General features: G+C 39.7%; 1 protein-coding gene across 1 annotated transcript; it reads left to right on the top strand.

The window, feature by feature from the left end:
* The first annotated feature begins 3,172 nt into the window (after positions 1-3,172).
* LOC141433717 (autophagy-related protein 13 homolog) lies at positions 3,173-22,152 on the top strand. Its single transcript, XM_074095836.1, has 6 exons — positions 3,173-3,625; positions 5,529-5,877; positions 7,234-7,417; positions 10,962-11,124; positions 12,286-12,408; positions 13,912-22,152. Exons 1-6 carry the CDS (start codon positions 3,443-3,445, stop codon positions 14,134-14,136), a joined length of 1,227 nt encoding a protein of 408 aa, XP_073951937.1. The 5' UTR covers positions 3,173-3,442; the 3' UTR covers positions 14,137-22,152.
* The last annotated feature ends 2,374 nt before the right edge of the window (positions 22,153-24,526 follow it).

Raw genomic sequence — 24,526 nt, 5'->3', positions numbered from 1 at the left:
GGCGGCTTGCAGCCAACTGGGAGCTGCAGCGCGCAGCGCGAGGGATGGGCCGGATGTATCCGCGGAAGAGCGTCGTCGATGTGAGGATGTTCTTCATGTAGTTTATGGTGTGATTTAATAGTTATTTATGTGGCTGGTGCATAATGAGAGGCATTAAAGCACGAGTGGTTTTATGAAACGAGCCGAAGGCGAGTTTCATAATAAGATCACACGAGTGTTTTAATGCCTAATTATGTATAGCCGCATACATAACTTTATCTACATGCATATCATAAGTTTTCTATAATATGTTCAGATATGGCCTGTATTTTTAAGTTAGTGTTACTGATAACTAGTTTGAAGTAGCTACCAAAGCTTAAATAAAACAGATAATAAAAAACTAAAGTTTTATTTATAACAATAATTATTATCTACATGCATGTCATAAGTTTTCTACAATATGTACAGATATGCATTGTTAAAAAAAGTATTACCGATACTTTAATGTAAACATTAAGATGATGCACCCACAGATACCAGGTTTCTTAATAAAGGCCATTTGATAGTCGTTTCTGAACATATAATAGGGAAGTTATGATTTATGCATGTAGATAAAAATCGTTAAGCGCTATGTAGCGTATGTTTATAACGCTAAATAGCATTCGAAAGTAGTAATAACTTGAGCTAGGTAAGTTTTAAATGTGAGGAGTGGTAGAAAGTTTGTTAGCCAAAGCTCCTTCCTGTTTTTTATAAGCTTTTAGTTTATTTTTATTTGGGTCAAATCTTGTCTTTTAATAGTGACAGGACTAGTCCGGCCAGGATCGTCTCCAGAGGACGGAACTCTTCAACGGTTAATGGCTCGGCTTGAAATTTGGTATTTATAGTTCGAGTGGCAATACAAGTACGTCAACAAAAAGTACAGTCAGCAAAAAAAGCTTGTATTGAAAATGATTTTTTTACCAAAAATTTATTTTTTATCTCGCGATTGTGGAAAAACTATATCATGTTCATTATTCAATGTAATTATATTTTTATGAAAAAATGACTTTCTGCCAAGTTTCTTGCGGCGCATTCTTCTTGGCAATGGTGGTCTTTCCGAAAGCGCTGGTAGTTTAAAAAAATGACGTGTAAAAGTGCCCATTGCGGCCTATTTACTGAACTTTGATAAGTACCTATATGGGCAGGATAAATACGGACTTACCCGACAAAATACGATGGAAAAACATTATCAATAAATCTGTAAGTGTCGTGTGTGTGTGTGTGTGTGTGTGTGTGTGTGTGTGGCTCTACAATCTCTATTCTCTTCGCGACTACATTTTCGAGCGTCAACTGCCAAAGCGTATAGAAAAGAACTTACCAAAAGCGGTGGAGAAGTTGAGCACGCCACATACTCAATCAGGATCCGCAAGACATCGTCCCATCACTAGAGCACACGGCATTCGCCGGGCGGGAGCAATCCGCGAACCGGCCGGGCCACGCTTGCGCAGTAGACCGACTTGCGCGGACCATCTCAAAACCAGAAAAAATAACCAAATCGCATTACATTGCGGGGCAGTAAAGATAACAAGTTTAAAGTCGTCAATGGAAAGCCGCAGTGGACTGGAACTTGCACGTTTTTTCCTGCATGCCTGAACCGGGTTTGACACTTGCCAATGCTGACACTGACGACCTTAAAACTTGGAGGCTAAGGTGGTTTATGGTGAAGACTGGCTGCATGTAAAGATAGAAAAGGAGACGACATATCTGTGTTCTTGAAAATGGTAAGTAAGTATTGCGAAAAAAGCAACCTCGAGTCGAGATGGCATGCCGGTGTGGATAAAGACAAATGGTATACCTTCCGCCGCCTAATTTTGCCTAAAAGTTCATTGCCCCGACTAGTACCACAAAAACTATAAAGGTAATAATTCCAATAATTCAATTGAAGAGGCTCTATTATCGTTGAGCGATTCGAACACAATCCGGGAGTAGGTAACGTAAAGACGTCGCATAAAAAATGTATCTCAAAAATGCGTCAAAACTGAGTATTAAGTAATACACTTTTAGGCAGATTTATATGGCGCGTGGTATAGTTGACAAGTTCGTATGTGACACTCAGTAGAATACTGTCTTAGAGAGGGCTCTAGTCTAGCGTTTATCAAGGGTCCTATCGAGTGTCACGCGCGCACGGCTTGTCAAAGTATAGGTCATAGTCTTTACACGACTAGACAGCCAAGTGGAGAGAACCGACTACGAAGCTTGAGGTTCCGGGTTCGAACCCGGCCGGGGCAGATATTGCAGAGGATTTTGTGTTGAAACCCGGGCTCGCAGCTCTGAGTTTGCCGAAGTTACATTTGAAATTTAACACGAGTATGACGGTGAAGGACAACATCGTGAGGAAACCTGCACAGTACAACCAGCGAATTCCCAATCCGCACTGGCTCGCGTGGGAACTAACTATGTAGGTATTCAAAAAATATTCAATTACAATTTTACCTAGGTAAAATAAGTATTTTCATAATTTTATTATACCTAACCACTTTTTCTGCTTACCTTACATAACGTAATCGTGCCAAATGCGAAACTATCAGATGGGTGAAGGTCGGTCGATCTTCCACGTCTCTTCTATAATCAGGGTTGTTTGTAGGACTACGGAACCTTAAAAAAAACCTAATGCCATCTTTTGTATACATTACTCGAGACATTCAATATCTACATAGTTGCTAAAAATCAGACTTGAATCAGACGAAAAAAGGAGGAAACTGCTGATCAACGAATTAGGTGCTGAAACTGAAAGAATGTTGTCAAAATAACTAAGATCTGTTTGTTTACAATAAACTTTAGGTAAACTACTTGTTTACACTAGTCTTAGATACCTACTCGATGTATTATCAATGTTATCATATTTCATAATATCACAATGGGTATTTTTTACACTGAAATAAAATTAAGTGTGCTACTCGAACAAAACCACTAGATCGTACAATAGGCAACTTTGACGACGTCAAACAACTGTTCCGTTCATATTCGTATCAAATTAAACCATGTCGTTGTCAAAATAAGGACCATTATGCTTTGAAAACATTGCATGTTAAAGTAGATACTTGTACTGCTGCATGTTTCCCTGTCCTATTCACACCAATCACGTTGTAACCTACAATTTTTCTTATCAAATCTAGCCAATGACAAGCCTTTATTTTACATAAACATTTTTTTTTCTACAAATTTGTAACCTCTCTTTAGCCCTTGGTCCCTCGTGATTTTTTTGCTTACGATTATATTGTTTTTAGATATCTTATTTTGATTACATTTATGTTTCGAAGGAACAGACGGGATAAAATATGTGTTTACGCAGACACGTGTGACTTATTCGTTATGGTTTATCGTGAGAATGTTCAGTTAAAAGTGCTGTGTTTGTGCTAACATACGTTTACTGCGTAAATAGATTAATGAATGATTGAACAATGATAGTTTAAATCCTCGCAGCATGGCAGCGCAAAGCGCGGAGAGCGAGCGTTCCCGCTTGTACAAGTTTACCAAAATATTGACTTTGAAAGTGGCACAGATTGTGGTACAAAGTCGAGAAGGGAAAAAGGTTACACGTGGTTGTCAGGAGTCCAAAACGCTGGACAATGGACCGTTGTCGACTTCGCCGGCTAATCTACAATGGGTAACACTGATTCTTGTTAATTATATGATCTTACATTCATAACCTATATTAAAGATAACATGAGCATCACATCCTTCTTAAAACCCAATTAGAGAGAGCTCAACATCTATGTAGGTAACTGTAGAGTTGGAAACATGAATGAGTTTTTTTTTAATTTTTTTTTATTTTACTTTTTCTGTGGCTTGGCTGCCCGTGAGGCTGAATGGTCACATTTGTTCATGCAAGCTTTTTTTTTTTATTTAATTCAGAAATTTCGTTACAAACTCTAATAAGATAAGCTTATTTGTAAAATTTGTTGTGTTGATAAAATAAATAACAAAGATTCTCTTATCAGCAGGCTGAACAAAAATATCTAGTTGATAACAAGAGACTTTTAGTGATAAATACAGTTGTTTATTTTTTATCAAAACCAATATAACAGCTTGTTACTATGTACAGTATACTTGAGCAAAAATTTTGTGAAAAATATGTGAACACAACTCTATTGTTGAAGACTTAGAATTGTGTTCAGATATTTTTGATTGAATTTTTGCTCAAAAGTATAAGAACTTGATTGTAATGGAGGTATTTTCTGTGGCTTCAATTGTATGTAGCCTTATTAACAGGCGACAAGGCAATATGGTCCCAGACCTTAGCCTGTTTGAACGGACCAATTAAAAAAAGTGTGGTCTTGTCTGAACAAGATTAAAAAAAAGGAAACAACTAAAGCTTGATCTATGACAGGGGTTGACAATTAGTTTTAAGGAGGGTCAGAGTAAAAGATTTGCGCTGTCATCGTTCATCCACCATTACCTCTCATATTTTGTTTTATAGATTTTTTTTACCTTACAACGGCAAAACCTACTAAACACTGGCAAAATTGTCCCCCAATGGACAGAGCTATATTTTTCTAAAAAACCAACCAAGGAGGGTCAGAGAATGCTGTTTAAAATTTCATCAAGGTCCAGATTTTTTTTTTCTGATAAAGTATTATTTATTTATATATGCAAATAAGTAACGTGTACACTATACAAAATAAGTACTGAGGTACCGACTTCAAACTAAATTTAAATTTAAGGTTAAATAAACAAAAGGTTTATTATTTTTTCTTTTCCGTTTTTCTGATGGTTTATTTATAAGAAAGAAACAAAGGTATCCGTTCGGTCACTCTATCTGTGGAGTGACTAATGCAAATCAAGAATTCCATAAGCTTGAGAATTCAATTCATAATCAATAGTGTTATTAATTAGTCATACAGTGGACAAGAGCTGCTAAGTGCAAATTGTATGCCATTAAAGTAGCTTGTAGATATGTATATGTATGTATGCAGGTTCTACATTCATTATTTTTCCCAGTTTTTGTAAGTATAAGGTAGGTACCCTACATGTAGATGAAAATCTCTTGTTATAATATTTGTATGCCATGTAAGCGGCAAAAAGTGGTGAACTTTCAAATGTTGGCATAACACCTGTTAACCATGTAACCTGCTTTTTGAACAAATAAATCTTTGACTTTTTGACTTTTTTTATACTAGGCTTAACCAGTGGCTTTGCATGCATAAATCATTAGATCAGGCAGTTGAATTTAATTTCCCAGATTTTACTATGCCAGTGTGATTTCCTAGAAATCACTAATTAATGAATGGTGAAACAGCCCCTAAATAGCGCCTTTTACAAGACATCTGTGCTCCAAATTTCATTGATATATCTTGTAGTTTTCGAGTAAAATGCCTGTGACATACGGACGGACGGACAGACAGACAGACGGACTTGTCGAAACTATTAGGGTTCCGTTTTTACCATTTTGGCTCCGGAACCCTAAAAAACGACGTATAGTGAATTCCCACAATTCAATTCAACAGCCGGACCTGACGCGCGAAGCCGGGCGTATAGTCTAGTATTTTATATCGCTCCCTTGTTCACAGTTCAACCTTTCAATCCCGGACGAGCCCGAAGTAAACTATGACACCAAACGCATCCTCAACGGCGAAGTGGTCACTGCATTAACCAACATCCTGTGCATAGAAATATCGCTCAAAACCATAGACGGTGACGAGATGGTCCTGGAACTATGGACCGTTAAGCTGGCACCGTGCATCGAAGCCCCCATAACCTCCGTCTCCACGATATACTACAGGATGAGTGTGATGCTGAAGTCTACGCTGAGCATATCCAGGATAACACCCGCTTACAAGATGGCCCGGTCGCAGAATAATGAGACTTATAAAATCTACCATAAGATCTACGGTGGACAGCCTAATGTGGATTTGTTAGGTTAGTTTGACTAGTTTTTATTTAGTTGAACAAGCTGAATCATGTACAGTCAGCATTAAAAGTAGCAGATCAATTTTTTACTCTGTTGTATTATTTATTTATTTTAGGGATAATAAACAATTGTACATAATATATTACAGTGTAAGTTACAATAAAGTGTTACTCTATGTACAATCAACGACATTATCCACAGAGTAATGTGAAACTATAATCGGTTGTCATTTGTCAAATTTGTATGGTGTTAAGTATGTAGATTATGATTGGTTTTTGGAGTCTTTTTGTATTTTTTATTTCAACTCCAAATTTGTTACTTTTACGGGTATCCCGTGAAACCATATCACATAGTATCGCATAGTAGAAATAAGCAACCTGATATATGTATGCATAGGAAAAATTCGTGTCTAGATTCCTGTACAGCAGTGGTGTAGGGGTTATAGCACGCAGCACGGATTGCTGAGGACCTGGGTTCGATTCCCAGCGCTGGTCTCTTTTTCTGGTTTTTCTGTGCATCCATGTCTCAGTTTGTATTTTCGATAAGTATGTAGATGCAAAACGACAAAGTACAAAAGTATGCAGCTACTTTTGATGCTGTCCGTACCAGGATGGAACCTTTGTACAATAATTCTGTGTTCTCTGTTTTTTTTTTGTGTATGCGTATGTATGTTTATTTACTTGTAGTTTATATGTAGTCTATTGATATTGATATGTATTATTGTTTATTGCAAATACAAACTGAAATAAAGATGCACAGAAAAAAACAGAAAAATAAGACCATCACTGGGAATCGAACCCAGGTCCTCGGGTAATCCGTACCGCGTGCTATACCGCTACACCACTGATGGTCTAGCGCACTAGATGGTGTGGCACTGGTGGTGGACCATCAGTCAGTGGTGTAGCGGTATAGCACGCGGTACGGATTACCGAGGACCTGGGTTCGATTCCCAGTGATGGTCTTATATCTTTATTTCAGTTTGTATTTTCAATTTAGGTTTTACGGGATGACCGTAAAAGTAAAAATTTGGAATTGAAATAAAAAATACAAAAAGATTCCAAAAAACCAATCTTATTGTTTATTGTTTATTTATTGTTTTGTATTAGTGTGTACACATATATGTATGTATGTGTAGGTATTTATTTCTTATTTTTGATGTATTGTTTAGGTTAATTTAATTTTTTTGATCCTTTCATCTTTCCATTGTAGTGTCTACTCTTGTTTCAGTTGTCATTTCAATCGTTCAAAGGTTAACTGGAAGAGATCCCTTCAAGGGCTAAGGTCGCCTTTGTACATCTCTTCCTCTTGTTAATTGTAATTTTCATATGTTTTATGTACAATAAAGAGTTGCATCAACATTCTAGGCGGCAACCACAAGGAGATCAAAGTGAGCGAGCTCCACACGCCGATCGGCACGATCCTGATTGAAGTCATGTACCGCACCAAGATGACCATGCTGCCCGGAGACAGGCTCAAGCCGGCGGATATACTTAACAGCAACAGTAGCATCATGGTTAAGAGCGATCACTTCCCAACAGAGAGCCCGAAGTGAGTAAGGCAATACGCTGGAAATATTAACTGCATGATTAAATAGTACATTGTGTCTTAACGGCGGTAAATAAGGAAATTGAAAATACAAACTGAAATATAGATGCACAGAAAAAACAGAAAAATAAGACCATCACTGGGAATCGAACCCAGGTCCTCGGTAATCCGTACCGCGTGCTATACCGCTACACCACTGATGGTCAACGGTACCGACGCGAATTTCCCTATGCACCTCATATCTCAGCTTGTGTTTCTTACTTAGTCACTTAAGCAGCGACGCTAGCGGCGTTAAGGTAAATAAGGAGTTACGAACCGGAAATTAGAATTAGAAGTCCGAAGACTGAAGGATTTAATGAGTCGATGTTCGTAATTCCAGTACCGCCCGTGCGACATACAATGTTTTTCATCACATTTGCGAGTAAAATTGTATATTTGTAAATGAAAAACTAATATTTTTTCAAAAATTGCCGATACCGCTGACTGAAGATTCGTTCTAATGTCAAATTAGAGAACAGTAATAGAATTTCATACAACATTGCTGGCCAAGGCCAGTACAGAAATCGTCTTTTGTTTCTGTGGGTTTTATTTAAGTAACTGACAATTAAGAAAAACATAGCTTGTTGTGTTTAATGTCTTATTTGACTAGATTATTTAATTAGATTAAATCAGGTATTAAATATAATAAACAAATCTGGACGTTTATTGTTAATGATTCATTAAAATAACCAATTAAAAAGGTGACGTCATTTTTTTTGTGGTTTTTTTACTGTGATGGTGTAATTTTTTTATTGACAACTACTTAAATCAATACTAATATTATAAATACGAAAGTGTGTTTGTGTGTGTGTCCGTCTTTCACGCCGTAACGGAGCGACGGATCGACGTGATTCTTGGCATAGATATAGTTTATGGGCCCGAGAGTGACATAGGCTACTTTTTTTTTTGTTCCCGAGGGAACAGCGCGCGATAACCGAATACCACGCGGGCGGAGCCGCGGGCAAAAGCTAGTCTATATTAATAATTTCGTACCGGTCTACGGTAGACTCGAACGAAATGCACATCAAATTGAAGAGCGTAAAAAATTAGTCAATCCGAGTAGACAACTTGTAGGCGGAAAATTCGGATTATCGAGTATTTTCAATATAAACTTGAATAAATTACTAAGTATATAATGGCGTTGCGAAGTAAACATGTCAAAGTCATCACATCAAAGTGGCGTTAGTGTCACGCAAGTGTCACGTCATCACATGTCACAGGTGTCACAGGTTTGCATTTCGTTCTCTATTGGGACCTCTTAAGGGCCCCACACACGGTACGATTCCTCGATTTTCATCAGATCGATCGTACAGACGAATCGTACCGTATATGGGGCCCTTTTGTTCTAATTTCTTTGATTATGAGACAGAGACATCATAATTATTTGGGCAACTAAGATTTAGGAGAACTATCTACTGGTGAAATACCGATACGTAGGTTAGATGTGAAAGTGTTTGCGATAATATTAAGGCTGGGAATATACGTCAAATTTTTCGATAAGTACGTACGACAGTCTTTACACTGGCTAATTTTTTTTTATCAAACATTATTATGAGTAGGTACATTTTACCCGAGCGAAGCCGGGTTTTCATCTAGTAAATAATAAAATACAATAAGATACGGTGTTAATGCATATTATTGGATAAACGTATATTTAGCTGCCGTAGCGATAAGCTTAATGCTGTAGCGAAATTTCCTTCTTATATAAAAATAATATGGTTTTATACGCAGCAAAGCGAATGAAACATAAAAGGAACTCATATCGAAAATACAAACTGAGACATGGATGCACAGAAAAACCAGAAAAAGAGACCAGCGCTGGGAATCGAACCCAGGTCCTCAGCAATCCGTGCTGCGTGCTATAACCCCTACACCACCGCTGGACAGGAATCTAGACACGAATTTTTCCTATGCATACATATCTCAGGTTGCTTATTTCTACTACGCTACTTATGCAGCAGCACTAGCGACATCTATGTTCCGCTCTCATCGAGAGACGTCACACTCTTTCGGAACCAACCGCTCACCCAGACAAGAGATGTCGCTACTAAGCAATCAAATTATGATTTTGGTTTCACGGGATACCCGTAAAAGTAACAAATTTGGAGTTGAAATAAGAAATACAAAAAGACTCCAAAAAACCAAGCATAATAAAAGGAACTGTTAGACTGTGTTTACACCAGAGATGCTACTAAATAAATGCGAAAGTGTGTTTGTATGTTTGTCCGTTATTCACGTCAAAACGGAGCGATGAATCGACGTCGACACCTTGTATAGACACGTCGAGGGGAAAATGGGTTTAATGCTCGAATTTTACACTCTGCTTTTCACTTCGATTAAGAGGGAATGAAATAGCAACATTGGAAACAATTGTTCACTTTTGTACCTCTTATTTTTCATGCATTATTATATAATTACATTTTTTTTTTACTTTTATTGATTTATTTTGATTGACTTGATTGATTTTTAGTTTTATATAAATTTAAAATTATTAAAAAAATATGTATATGTGAGCCGTGGTGGCCGAGTGGTTTGACCTATGGCCTCTCAAGCAGTGGATCGCGGGTTCAAACCCCGGCTCGCACCTCTGAGTTTTTCGAAATTCATGTGCGGAATTACATTTTAAATTTACCACTAGCTTTACGGCGAAGGAAAACATCGTGAGGAAACCTGCACAAGGAACCTGCGAAGCAATTCAACGGTGTGTGTGTAGTTCCCAATCCGCACTGGGCCAGCGTGGGAACTACTGCCCAAGCCCTCTCATTCCGAGAGGAGGCCTGTGCCCTGCAGTGGGACGTATATGTATAGGCTGGGATGATGATGATGTAGAAACTTTTTTGTTTGTGGCTGTTGTTACCTGATTAGCTTGGTCTTAGACGAAGATTTTACTTTTATACACTAGAGCAGGGGTCGCCAAACTACGGCCCGCGGGCCAAGTCTGGCCCACGAGCCCCTCTAATCCGGCCCGCGGAAAGCAAGCGAGAGAGTTTTATAAGACCCGCTACTGACGGTAATTGGTCATAATGATAGATAGCCACTCATGAACATAATCAACACCAAGCCTTGCGCGTTACTCCTTATGCGTTACTGCCTTATGCGTTACTCGTATCTAAGTACCCCCTGCCTGAAGACTCAGGGTCTGTTTCACCATCCATTGATTAGTGTTAACTGACAGTGAAATGTGACGCCGTCTCTATTTGTTTTGTTCGAACAGACGGAGACGGCATCACATTTAGACGGCAACACACCTAACCGCCAGTTAACACTAATCAATGGATGGTGAAACAGCCCCTAAGTCCACTTAACTAATGTATTACCCCCCTGATCAGCCTAAGTCTTGGCCCGCACGAATTTACATTAAGTGCAGTGTGGCCCTTGAGTCAAAAACTTTGAAGATCCCTGCACTAGTGCATAAAAAGTCATTTTATGTCGCATAGATACAGCATAAACACGAACTTTATGATCATTACAAGTGTAAAATAAATAATTTACCTCATATTTATTGCAGACGCGACAACGAAAAGAAAGGTATCGACCTCAACAAGCCCTTGACGGCGGGTGCGTTCGTGGACCACGACAAGATGCGGGAGCTGCACGAAATGCTGAACCGGCAGCTGCCGCCGGAGCCCCCGCTGTCGTGGCTGCTGGCAGAGCAAGAGCGCTCAGACACGGTCAGTGTCAGACGAGGGTAGTGTCTGTGTCAGATGAGGGCAGTATCAGTGTCAGACAAGGGTAGTGTCTGTGTCGGACGAGGGCAGTATCAGTGTCAGATAAGGGTAGTGTCTGTCGGACGAGGGTAGTATTAGGGTCAGACAAGGGTAGTGTCTGTGTCGGACGAGGGCAGTATCAGTGTCAGACAAGGGTAGTGTCTGTCGGACGAGGGCAGTATCAGTGTCAGACAAGGGTAGTGTCTGTGTCGGACGAGGGCAGTATCAGTGTCAGATAAGGGTAGTGTCTGTCGGACGAGGGTAGTATTAGGGTCAGACAAGGGTAGTGTCTGTGTCGGACGAGGGCAGTATCAGTGTCAGACAAGGGTAGTGTCTGTGTTGGACGAGGGCAGTATCAGTGTCAGACAAGGGTAGTGTCTGTGTCGGACGAGGGCAGTATCAGTGTCAGACAAGGGTAGTGTCTGTGTCGGACGAGGGTAGTATTAGGGTCAGACAAGGGTAATGTCTGTGTCGGACGAGGGCAGTATCAGTGTCAGACAATGGACCATCTATATAAAATGCGTCACGCCAATTTTGCCCAATTTTAGCCCCATCCCCCTTCCTTCTCGTTACATCTATAGCTAAATATGAAAATCGAAAACATTTGGTTATAGCACGCAGCACGGATTGCTGAGGACCTGGGTGCGATTCCCAGCGCTGGTCTCTTTTTCTGGTTTTTCTGTGCATCCATGTCTCAGTTTGTATTTTCGACATGGTTTCACGGGATACCCGTAAAAGTAACAAATTTGGAGTTGAAATAAAAAATACAAAAAGACTCCAAATAACCAATCATTATTTTTTGCAGGTGGTAGGATCTTGTGCAAGGTCCGCCCGGATTGCTACCACCATCTTGCTCGCTAATCCTGCCGTGAAGCAGCAGTGCTTGCACTGTTGTGTTTCGGCGTGGAGAGTAAGACAGCCGGTGAAATTACTGGCACTTGAGGTATCCCATCTTAGACCTCTAGGTTGGCAACGCGTCTGCAATACCCCTGGTGTTGCAGATGTTTATGGGCGGTGGTGATCTCTTACCATCAGGAGACCCACTTGCTCGATTGCCATCCAGTCAAATAAAAAAAAAAAAAAAAATATGTCAAAAATTGGGACATCCCAATTGTTTAATTGCAGAGAATGAAGTTGCTCGCCGACGCTCAGAAGTTTAAAAAGAAGCCGGAAGAAGCTCAGTGCAGCACGAGCAAGGCCATCGAAGTGCCCCGGCCTAAGGAGGGGGAGCGGTACAGCGGTCTCATGGTGAGTACGGTTTAAATAAATAATAAATAAATAAATATCACGGGACAATTCACACCAATGAGGGCTATCGTTTTTTGTCTCACTAGATGGCGCACTGTAGCGTGAGGTTTTTAAGTATGGCTTTCAAAGTCTGTTATTACGGGCGTGAAAACAAAGTTTAGATTAAAATCATATTTAATACACCTTAAAACCGTACCATAAAAATATCGAGCATGCCACAGTGTTGCATAGTCCCCGTTTTGTTCGGAAAAAAGGGAGGACAAAGGTTTCCGAAAGACAAAACTGTCTCAAAACACAGACATTCATTGCCCCGGAACGCATATTTGCTATAATTAATTTCAGATATTGCAAAATATTCACAAATTTATTCTAATTATAAATAAACCCGCGTAGCTCACCCAAAAACTATGAGATTTGACATTTCGGAGACCTCACGCTACACTAGCGCCTCTAGCGGCGAATTCACACGCGATAGCCCCCATTGACCTAGTCCCAAAGTAAGCTTAGCAAAGCTTGTGTTATGGGTACTAAGCAACGGATAAATATAATTATATAGATAGATACATACTTAAATACATAGTAAACACCCAAGACCCGAGAACAAACATTCGTATTTTTCATACAAATATCTGCCCCGACACGGGAATCGAACCCGGGACCTTAAGCTTCGTAGTCAGGTTCTCTGACCACTAGGCCATCTGGTCGTCTAAACCAGTACCAGTGGGTACAGTGAGTACCAGTGGGTTTATACCAGTAAATTCACCATAGCGGGGTAGTAGGTCTAGACGAGAACACCGTTTTTTAGGGTCCCGTAGTCAACTTAACCCTTATCGTTTCGCCATGTCTGTCCGTCTGTCTGTCTGTCCGTCCGCGGCTAAGTTCAGTGGCCGTTAGTTCTAGAAAGCTGCAATTTGACATGAATATACACATCAGTCACACCGACAGTGGTAGAAGTAAAGTGGGGGGTGTTTTTTTTCTCGTCTAATCCTATAGTGTGGGGTACCGTTGGATAGGTCTTTTAAAACCATTGGGGGGTTGTTAAGACGATTTTTCGATTCGGTTATCTGTTTGCGAAATATTTAACTTTAAAAGTCACTTTAACTAAGTAACTTTAACTCTGGTTGAGTTCGAAATCAACTAGAGTTCATCCTCAGAGCATTTATTGCATGAACCTAGCTATCCACGTCCTAGCTAGGACGACCAGATGGCCTAGTGGTTAGAGAACCTGACTACGAAGCTTGAGGTCCCGGGTTCGATTCCCGTGTCGGGGCAGATATTTGTATGAAGAATACGAATGTTTGTTCTCGGGTCTTGGGTGTTTAATATGTATTTAAGTATGTATCTATCTATATAATTATATTTATCCGTTGCTTAGTACCCATAACACAAGCTTTGCTAAGCTTACTTTGGGACTAGGTCAATTGGTGTGAATTGTCCCGTGATATTTTTTATTTATCATAAGGTAAACAAATTTAAATTTTACAGTATTTTTTCCTTTGACAGGACTTCCCTTTCGCCGACGGCAGCCCCATCACCGAGCTAGCAAACTTCTACCAGGAGTGCGTGCAGCTGCGTTCAGCGAGCGACGAATGGACCGACGTTCTGACAGAAACGTCAACAGACTCTGACACTTTGTCGCAGCAACTGAAGATGTACGAAGACGCCGTGCCGGAGTTCGACAACATGGTCGCATCCATGTTCAGCAACTCTGACACTAGCGAGAACTGATTGAGGTTTGACAGTGCGCATTTTGAATAACGCGAGCGTTTGAAACCCTCGCTTCGCTCGAGTGTGAGTGGTTCAAAATGAGCACTTGTGGAGAGGGAAAAAGCGAAGTGACGCGTGATTCGATTTTTTATTGCTCTTGACCATAGACTGCAAGCAGAGGCCTCGCTTTGTAGTTTCTTTTGTAGGCTCTGTTTCCACCGGAATGTGTTTTTAACCGATTTTGATGGTACATGTCTGAGAACCACCGCTAAAAAACCTGCTTTCAAATAAAAAAGAACTGGTTTAAGAGCTACGGTGCCACAGACAGACACACATAGCGGTCAAACTTATATCACCCCTCTTTTTGCGTGGGGGGTTAAAAACATTCCTCGCGACTCATCCTCGCACATATCAGGTGGAAACACAGCTTTATGATTGTGAACACTGTTTATAGTCTGTCTCTTTCTTTTCTAAATCGCTACACTCCTGACAGACGTGGTCGTTGGATGAGTATCGGTAGTGAACCTTTATGAACACTTTCTTGGGAAAATCTCGCTAACGCTTATATTATTTAACTAAAGTTTACCCGCGGCTTCGCACGCGTAAACTATTCGATCTGGTTGTTACAATTAAAATTCCGGGATTTTACATAATCCCCGTGGGAAATCCCAAAATTGTTGTTTTAACCACAATAAAAAACATTAAAAAAGAATTTATGTGTCCTTGACTCGATCGTTTTGACAGGTGACACTCTTTACCGGGCCGAATAATACTGACATGGAAATACCGACCCTGATTTTCATGTACACGCCCATAGAAACTGAGATGAGCTTCTATGGGAATGTGTTTTTCATTAACCAATAGAAACGCTTCATTTACGCCTCGCTCCGCTCAGCTGTTTCCACCAGAGCGGTGCTGTATGAGGACAGGTAAATAAATCGTTTTAAATGAAAAACACATTGGGTGCAGACCCAGCCTATACTTGGTAAACAAACTTCAGCTGCCAGATTTGGTACATTCAAGGTTTTTTTATAAATACTTATCTATCATTATAATACAAACTAGACTATGGTCGACGCCATAATTCGTGCGACTAAATTGACAATTAATAGTGCACTAGTGTTGCCACAAATTCAAAATTCAAATGATTTATTCAGTAAATAGGCCGCAATGGGCACTTTTACATGTCATTTTTTTAAACTACCAGCGCTTTCGGAAAGACCATCATTGCCAAGAAGAATGCGCCGCAAGAAACTTGGCAGACAGTCATGTTTTCATAAAAATATAATTACAAATAAAATACTCAAAAACTATATTATACAATTAAAGAAAAAAAAATACAAAAAATAATAATAAAAGAAATACAGGGATGTATGGGGTCCCTTAGTTACAATACTAAACACTAACTATATCTACGTTCAGTGGAAGTGTAGAATGCTTCCACCGTCATAAATTTAAAAATAATAACAATAATTTAGTTCTGAAATATACATACACAGTCAGGGTAGTGCTGTTCGTGTCGATATAATAAAACATTACGGCATTGGCTTCTAGTGATATTTATCCATTATTTACGGTGACAATATCAAATTAGTTTAATAATTTACTTTGCAATGTAAGATATCATTGTAAGATGTGCAAATACGAACCTTTATTTATTCTTTTTTTTTTTTTTTATTTAACTGGATGGCAAACGAGCAAGTGCGTCTCCTGATGTTAAGAGATCACCACCGCCCATAAACATCTGCAACACCAGGGGTATTGCAGATGCGTTGCCAACCTAGAGGCCTAAGATGGGATACCTCAAGTGCCAGTAATTTCACCGGCTGTCTTACTCTCCACGCCGAAACACAACAGTGCAAGCACTGCTGCTTCACGGCAGGATTAGCGAGCAAGATGGTGGTAGCAATCCGGGCGGACCTTGCACAAGGCCCTACCACCTGCAGATATCATTGATATATATTAATATATGCGCATGATATCATCGCCGTCCCCAAGTGCGCAGTGCGCTAACCGAAGTAATAGTTTCATCATTATCTTCAAAAGAGACGAAAAATCAACGAAAACGTAATAGCTAAACCTTACAAGGATTCATGCAATAACAATATTACCGAAATTGTACAAAAAAATGCCACTTAGCACACCGTTTAGTCGAATTGACACTGAATATCGATATCGGCTACATCACTATTTTATTTCGTCGAACCCTGGTAACCCTTTAACTGTCATTGACTTGTCAATTTAGTCTCACGAATTGACAAGATTTCATTTTTTTAACACCTGTAAATTACTACAGGAATCGAATGAGTTTTGCCTCCTGAACGTGGGAAAATATTTATCATAATTTATTTCTCCATATTTTAAAAAATACATAAACTTGAAAAAATATGTCTGAATTTGCCAATACTACCACAGAATAGATATGTTTCCTTTGCCTTTTTCACCAGAAAAAGGAGCTGTCGTCATTTTGACAACGTCTCTATGCAACGTCTACGTCAGATTTACGTGATCTTTTTTTTAAGAGACTAGACAAAAGTAATGGATCTATTGTGTCGTAGTTTTGGAGTTATGCCCTTTTAGAATAAGCACACCTTAAAAAAAATGTAATAAATTAATTAATAGTTGTAGCGAAATTTTAAAAATATCAGCGTTTTTCTCTTTCCAAACAGAATACAGAGAACGAATCACATTATAGTCTTAGAAATATGAAATCTTGTCAATTATGGCGTCGACTATAGTGTATTTCAAAACAGAAATGTAAATGTTTAGATAGTTTAATGGGGGAATTTCAATATTTAAGACACCAACTGACGTTGTTTGGTTTACCTATCCAAACCAAGTATAAAACTATAGTATAAAGTCTAGAGGCATCTCCCGTCGTAAGTTTGTGATAGTATTGGATGGACTGATAAAAAACATAGCGTTTTTATATCATTTGTAAAATAATGTAAAATAAAAGAATCACGTGTGTATTTAAGTTATTATATTAAATGTTTTAGAATCACTGCCGAACTCGGTTTTACTGAGATTGGTGTATGTATAGCGAGGTCGAATACATATATATCTTTACATTTTAGTACCTTGTCGCGGTCGCTTCGTATTAAATCTTTGGTATATATTTGTCAGAAGGCATACAAGGTACTAAAGTGTAAAGATATCTTTGACCTCTGTACACCGTGTTTCTCTTTCATTTCCGTTAACTACAAGGGATAATCGGGTCAAATAAAGAGAAAAACGTTATTGTAACTTTAAAGTGTAAATATATCTTTGACATGTACTATACTTATTTTATGTTTACATTTAAATATAACAAGTAAAATGTGAAAGTTAACGGGAATAAAAAAGCCGGCATACTCAGTGTTATAATTTTAATGATATGTACACTTGTTATTATGCCACCGATACATATATGTATGTACATAATATTTCACGTGCGAGATAGTATGGAATGCACTTCAGTTTTAGGCAGTTGTCTCACCGCCGGCGAGGAAACGATTGGCTATCGACTATTTTCACGCTCAAGAAACGAACAAAAGATATAAGATCCTGTGTGAGTAAAAGAGACATATATATTAATAGTTGATCGCTGGCGGTTCACACTGCCGGTGGGAACTCGCTCTTACATCTTTTGTCGCAGCGACAAGAGCTATAAAACTAGGTCAGCGATACTCGCTCAGCGCTGTTAGCTTGGCGGCCGCCCGGCTCGAGCGAGTGGAGCGAGTAATCGCCCGTCGTGCTCGAACACTCGCTTCTCGCTGCTCGCCCACTCGTTTCTAGTTACTCGCTCTGCTCGCTTCTCGCTCATCGTCGGCGGTGGGACAAGTGCCACAATGGGGATTTCAGTTACTAATTGGGTACCTTATGTTTTCTAGAATGGTCCATATTATATTTCTTATCGGTAGTAAGTAGACTTATAATGTAAGCTCACGGCTCTATACCACGCGCCATATAAATCTGCCTAAAAGGTCATTACTTAATACACAGTTTTGACGCATTTTTGAGATACATTTTTTATGCGACGTCTTTACGTTACTCCCGGATTGTGTTCGAATCGCTTAACGGTATAGTGCCTATACAATTATTGGAATTATAACAATATAGTTTTTGTGGTACTAGTCGGGGCAATGAACTTTTAGGCAAAGTTAGGCGGCGGAAGGTATAGATGGATATTTTTTTCACTCCGTTTTTTTTTTTGTAAAAATAAATTATTTTTTTTTTATTTTGGCAAACCACACGTTTCGTGAGATTAATAGGTTTGGTGCCTCGGTCTGTTTGATTAAAAAAAAATGCTTTAAAGCATTGAAAGTCTAATTTTGTAGTTAACACGTTCGGCCCCAGTCACACAACGTCTGTGACTTTTTTATTTCTTACTTACTCCTATGCCAGTGGCACGTATTTGTGACTGCCGTGGGTTCTTAGTGGCTTGCATTCGGCTCCGGCAACGTTCCGCTAAGCCCTTACCAGCCAGCCTTTAGGAGGTACGAATTATTTTGACACACATGCGTGTCACTGGCAACGGAATGTGTTACGTCTGTGACACGTATACGTGTCGCTGGCATAGAAGTGACTGCTGTGGGATATGCGTAGGCATAGCGTGAGAGCTTAGTGGATCGCTGCCGGGGCCGAACGTGTTAACTTATAAATTAATTTTGATTTTGTTTCACGGCTAAAATAAAGTGTTTTTCATCTCTCCTGTTCGGAAAGTTTAATTTTCATTGGTAGATAGCCGAGTGGACAATTGCGTTTACATCTCTAGGGTGGAAAGTATTTTTTTTTTAATTTTCCGATTAGCCACGGAGTCGAAGATAATTGAGTTACGTCAATGACACTTTTTTTTCACATTTCGGCATGGCCATCTAGATGCACGTCGTGACCAAGGAGCTTATATACAAAATTGGAGGTTGAACGCCGAACATCCGTTTGAAACAAGAAATTTGATCTTTATTACGTCACGAACATATTCCATCTCATTCTTTAGTTAGATTAAGAAAGAGATGGATATCATTCGTGAAATGTGAAAGAAAAAGATGGAATATATAAATAAGTAATAAAGGTCAAACTTCTTCGTTCGGCTTTCAACCTCCAGTTTTGTAGGTATACATATAAACTCATTGGTCGTGACCAACTCGATTTTTTTTTATACTCGGCCGAGGCAAGTGGCCAGTTCGAAAAGGTACCGTTGGAATATTGAAATTAAATTTAATGATATTGTCATTTTTGTACTATTTTACTTTCCTTACAGTCGAAATGAAAAGTAGAATGTCTAACTCGGGTGAAATTACCCATTTCCCCTCGAACTATTGGCGCTCTCAATTCGTTCGAGCGCCAGAAATATCTCAGGTGAAATGGGTCACTTTCCACCCTTGGTTATCAATCTACTATTTTACTAGAGTAATTGAAATTATTTTATGTCATCGTCTACTGTATTAAGTGCTAGTGTTTAATCAGAAAGGTACAGTCACCTGTATTTAATATCTGCCACAGCGGAGCGTGCAGCAATATCTGACACGTCTTGGCCCTAGAAATAGAGTCGTATCAGATGTTTGTGCCAACTTTGTAGTGTCAGATGGTGGTGCTGGTGGCTTACAGTGGGCGAAGACCCCTAGAAGGTAGGTAGGTTTTGAATTTGCAAAAATGTAAGTGCATTCTGTAACTTATATGTGTAATTTTATACAAAAATAATCAATAAGGTATCTGCTACTATCATGGCCAGTGACCGTAATAGGAACGTGTGAGGAACATGCATGACACGCGACGGGGACGGTTTGTTAGGAAACGTGCTAGTGGGCGGAGTGTAGGCTTGAGTCGGTCCTGAACTAAGAACTAGAAAGAATGAATTCCCATCGCGGACCGAAAAGAACTAGTTCCTCGTAAACGATCTTGCGATCTTGCGATCTTGGCAGCGGCTGTGGTCAAAGAGCTACGCCGGACCGTACTGGCTCAGGAAGACGGAGAATAGGACGGAGTGGAGGAGATTAGCAGTGGATAGATAAAGCCTGAAAAAGAAAAGAAGAAGAAGAAACGATCTTACGGTCTCGGTCTCGGTCCGCGCTCCTTTGGCTCCGGAGCTAAAACGGAGCGGGAGCTGAGAGTGAGACAGTAAACGAGAAAAGGAATAGGTAATAAAGAGCGGAGCGGACGGCATGGCGCGGCGCTCGGTCGATGTGAACGAGACAAATAGTATTATTTCAAAGCGTATCCTGCTCATGTGCGAGAGAGACGCATTTATTTTACATTGCACACTGTCCGCTTGTTTGATGATACCAAAGAACCATAATTAGAAACCCGGTTAAACGAAACTACGACAACAAATGAATGATTGTTTTTATCTGATTACAACGTTATATTTTTATTATACTCCTTATTTTTTAACATTCCGATCTTTAGCTCCCAGTTCAGTTCATGACCGATTCGAGTCTATACTCGCTCCCTTCCCTTTCCTTTTCCCTGTTTCGGTCGGAGCCGCACCTCGGAGCTAAAGGAACTAAAGGAACTAAAAGACCGAACTAGTTCATTTGACCGATTGACCGAGATCGGAGCGCTCCCTTTAAAGACCGAGCGGGCGCAACTCTAGCGTAGTGTCATACTTTTGAATACAAATATTTTTTGGCTAACACGTTGCTGCTACGGTCATAGTATGATACGGTGTGATCGGTAGAGACTTTTAATGTTAAGGCTTTTTGGTAACGCTGATTCGCAAGGGCCTGCTTTTACCACTGTTAATGTACTGATAAAATATCGGAAACTTATCAGGTATTTATGAAACGGGCCTTTACGGTACCTTTAACGGTAAATCGCTTCTTTCTCTTACGCTAGGGGGACGATTATTCACATCACACCCGTGAAGAGTCCATTCGAAAGTAAGCCTGTATAGTAGGAATTGAATGAAATATAAAATTAAATAGCTCATTGAAATAACGACTATATTATTTACTTTAGAGAGTTCATTTTAAATAAAACTTTATTGGCAGATAATATTTTTCAAAATTGAATGCGTCGTAGACAAGCAGCCTCGTGGAAAAGTGTTATCTGCGAACGTGTATTTATTTTAAAATGCACTTTCTGCTCTATTTTTTTTTTTATTTGACTGGATGGCAAACGAGCAAGCGGGTCTCCTGATGGTAAGAGATCACCACCGCCCATAAACATCTGCAACACCAGGGGTATTGCAGTTGCGTTGCCAACCTAGAGACCTAAGATGGGATATCAAGTGCCAGTTATTTCACCGGCTGTCTATGCGATAAATTCGTTATTTCAATGTACTATTTTATTGCCACCGACGCATATATGCGCTGTCGGAACGCACAGTGCCGCTGTCATAATTATTCGTACATTTTGAACGCACATGTGCGTCGCTGGCACCTGTGGAAGTTACCGGCAGTGACTGCGTTAAACTCAGTATAATGCGGTCGGGGGCACAATAGAATACAATGGCTTCGTTCGAAAAGTTGGCTGGTAACGAGATCGGTACACCTCAAAAAATTCCTACTATACCTACCTTTGAAAGATTTAGGTTTCGGGCGTTTTGGGTATCTAGAAAATCATGTTTCAGCCATAGATTAGCCGAAGCCACGGTCGAGGTGAAAATAAGATGTTCTTGAAAAAATCTGAAAATCACTAGAAAAAAATGATTTTCATATAAGAGTAAACGCCTATAAGATAATATTTTCTGTTTCCTTTCTTTTTACGGCACCCTCAGTGCGCGAGTCCGAATTTCGAACTTCGTATCGTACCGTTCCGCTTACGCTTTAGTACACCTGTTTAATATTAGAATGAAAGGAACTGTATGACAGTACCTGGTGGAGATGCGGGGATCGTAATTCGGTCGCCATTTTTTTATGGGCATTTTTTTTTTACTGACACTTAAATCGTTTGCTAAAACTAAATAATCATAATTGAAAGTAGTTAGCTTATTAATGTCTATATTCATTCTATTGCAATTTCGGACTTGTATTATTATTCATTGTTGAACTGTTTTATGTTATATGTGAGATTGCAAGTTTTTTTACATTAAAAAGATGCTAAATTATTAAGAAATTGTTTTAATTTCGAGTTTTATTTGGGTTCCCTTACTTATTTTTTTTTTTCGTTGGGAGAACATTTTATACTTACAAAACATTGCGAAGGATGTGTTTTTCATTAACCAATAGAAACGCTTCATTTACACATCCTCGCGCAGCGCATCTGGTGGAAACAGCTGAGCGGAGCGAGGCGAGGTTAATGAAGTGTTTCTATTGGTTAATGGATCTCTGGTGGAGACGCTGCTTCAGGCTAAGGCTCAATATTCCGCAAGAGAGGCGTGCATTGAGTATTTAGACAGTAGGGTAGTCAGTGCTGGCCATATACCACGAAGTGCAAAATTCGACCTTCGTATCTTGCCGTCCCGCTTACGCTAATATTATTTAATATGAGAGTGAGGGGACGGTACGACGCGTACTTCGAATTTCGTAGTAGCCCCCTCTGGAAGATACGCAATGAGGGCTATCGTTTTTTGTCTCACTAGATGGCGCACTGTTGCGTGAGGGTTTTAAGTATGGCTTTCAAAGTCTGTTATTACGGGCGTGAAAACAAAGTTTAGATTAAAATCATATTTAATCAGTTTAATACATCAGTGTATTTAATACACCTTAAAACCGTACCATAAAAATATCGAGCATGCCACAGTGTTGCATAGTCCCCGTTTTGTTCGGAAAAAAGGGAGGACAAAAATTTCCGAAAGACAAAACTGTCTCAAAACACAGACATTCATTGCCCCGGAACGCATATTTGCCATAATTAATTTCAGATATTGCAAAATATTCACAAAATTATTCTAATTATAAATAAACCCGCGTAGCTCTCCCAAAAACTATGAGATTTGACATTTCGGACACCTCACGCTACACTAGCGCCTCTAGCGGCGAATTCATACGCGATAGCCCTCATTCACGCCAATCTGCAAAATTATCTTTGAATCGAAAAGTGGTTTTCACAAAACTGCAATATTTTCTAAGATTTATCCAAACATGAGGCAGGTACGCCTAAAAAAATAATGATAAGTACAACGTTGCGCTAAGAAAATGCTACTGTTCCCAAGAAACCTTATGAACGAACCATTTCTTCGCAATAAAACGGTGTTTTTTAAAGAAGAATAAATATATTAGTCTAAAACGATAGAAGACAGCCAGCTTGGTGACGGCGGCAGGGTTAGGCACTTGTCCCACCGCTGACGATGAGCGAGAAGCGAGCAGAGCGAGTAACTAGAAACCAGTGGGCGAGCACCGAGAAGCGAGTGTTCGAGCACGACGGGCGATTACTCGCTCTACTCGCTCGAGCCGGGCGGCCGGTGCTGAGTGAGTATCGCTGAGCTAGTTTTGTAGCTCAGCGAGTCTTATAGCTCTTGTCGCTGCGACAAATGATGTAAGAGCGAGTTCTCGCCGGCAGTGTGAACCGCCAGCGATCAACTATTAATATATGTGTCTCTTTTACTCACACAGGATCTTATATCTTTTGTTCGTTTCTTGAGCGAGAAAATAGTCGATAGCCAATCGTTTCCTCGCCGGCGGTGAGACAACTGCCTTAGTGTGTCGGTAAGATAGTATTAACTATGTATATGTATTGACTGACGACCTGTAAATCAGACAAATCACATAAACAGAATTGAGCTCGGCTCTTACCGTGAATATTATAATTAAAAAGTCTAAATTAGGTGTAGGACAGATTGAGGAATACGGAAATTCGCCGAAGAACAAAGTCACCGACAGCTGTAATAATAAGCAAGTTGAAATGGCAATGGACGGGCCACATCGCTCTAAGAACAGATAACCGTTGGGGGAGAAAAGTCCGAGAGTGTGGCGACCACGAAGCGTTGGCAGGCCTCCCACCAGGTGGACTGACATCGTGAGTGGTGGGAAACCGTTGGATGCAAGTGGCGAGTTGTCGTTCATTGTGGCGTTCTAAGGCGGAGGCATTTGCTCAGTTTTATTTGTAATTATATTAGGTATTGTGAAAAAATGACTGTCTGCCAAGTTTCTTGCGGCGCATTCTTCTTGGCAATGATGGTCTTTCCGAAAGCGCTGGTAGTTAAAAAAATGACGTGTAAAAGTGCCCATTGCGGCCTATTTACTGGTTAAATTGTAATATCGGGAGTTGAGTTAAACACAAGTGACGAGTAAATACTGCCTTTATTGTATGGCTTACAACTATTATATAGTACATAGTGGGAGAGTGTGTGTGGCGCACACACTACAAAATGATTTGAATTTTGAATTTTTGAGCAGTGGGCATCTTCCAGCTGACGATGATGATTAAGTGTAGATTAGACGTCTACAGTCAATATTATTAGTTTCAGCTTTCAAGATAATGAATGAAAAGACAAAAAAAAACCGGCTTAAATAGGGTTCCGAAGCCGTTACGGAAAAATTAGGTAATA

Source organism: Choristoneura fumiferana, chromosome Z, assembly GCF_025370935.1.
Source record: "Choristoneura fumiferana chromosome Z, NRCan_CFum_1, whole genome shotgun sequence".
NCBI lineage: Eukaryota > Metazoa > Arthropoda > Insecta > Lepidoptera > Tortricidae > Choristoneura > Choristoneura fumiferana.
This window is presented reverse-complemented; position numbering and strand designations above follow the sequence as displayed.

Coding starts and splice junctions, on each gene's coding strand:
- LOC141433717 (XM_074095836.1), top strand. CDS start 3,443: ATGGCAGCGCAAAGCGCGGAGAGCGAGCGTTCCCGCTTGTACAAGTTT. Junction 3,626..5,528: donor CGCCGGCTAATCTACAATGG/GTAACACTGATT, acceptor CCTTGTTCACAG/TTCAACCTTTCAATCCCGGA. Junction 11,125..12,285: donor AGCAAGAGCGCTCAGACACG/GTCAGTGTCAGA, acceptor GTTTAATTGCAG/AGAATGAAGTTGCTCGCCGA.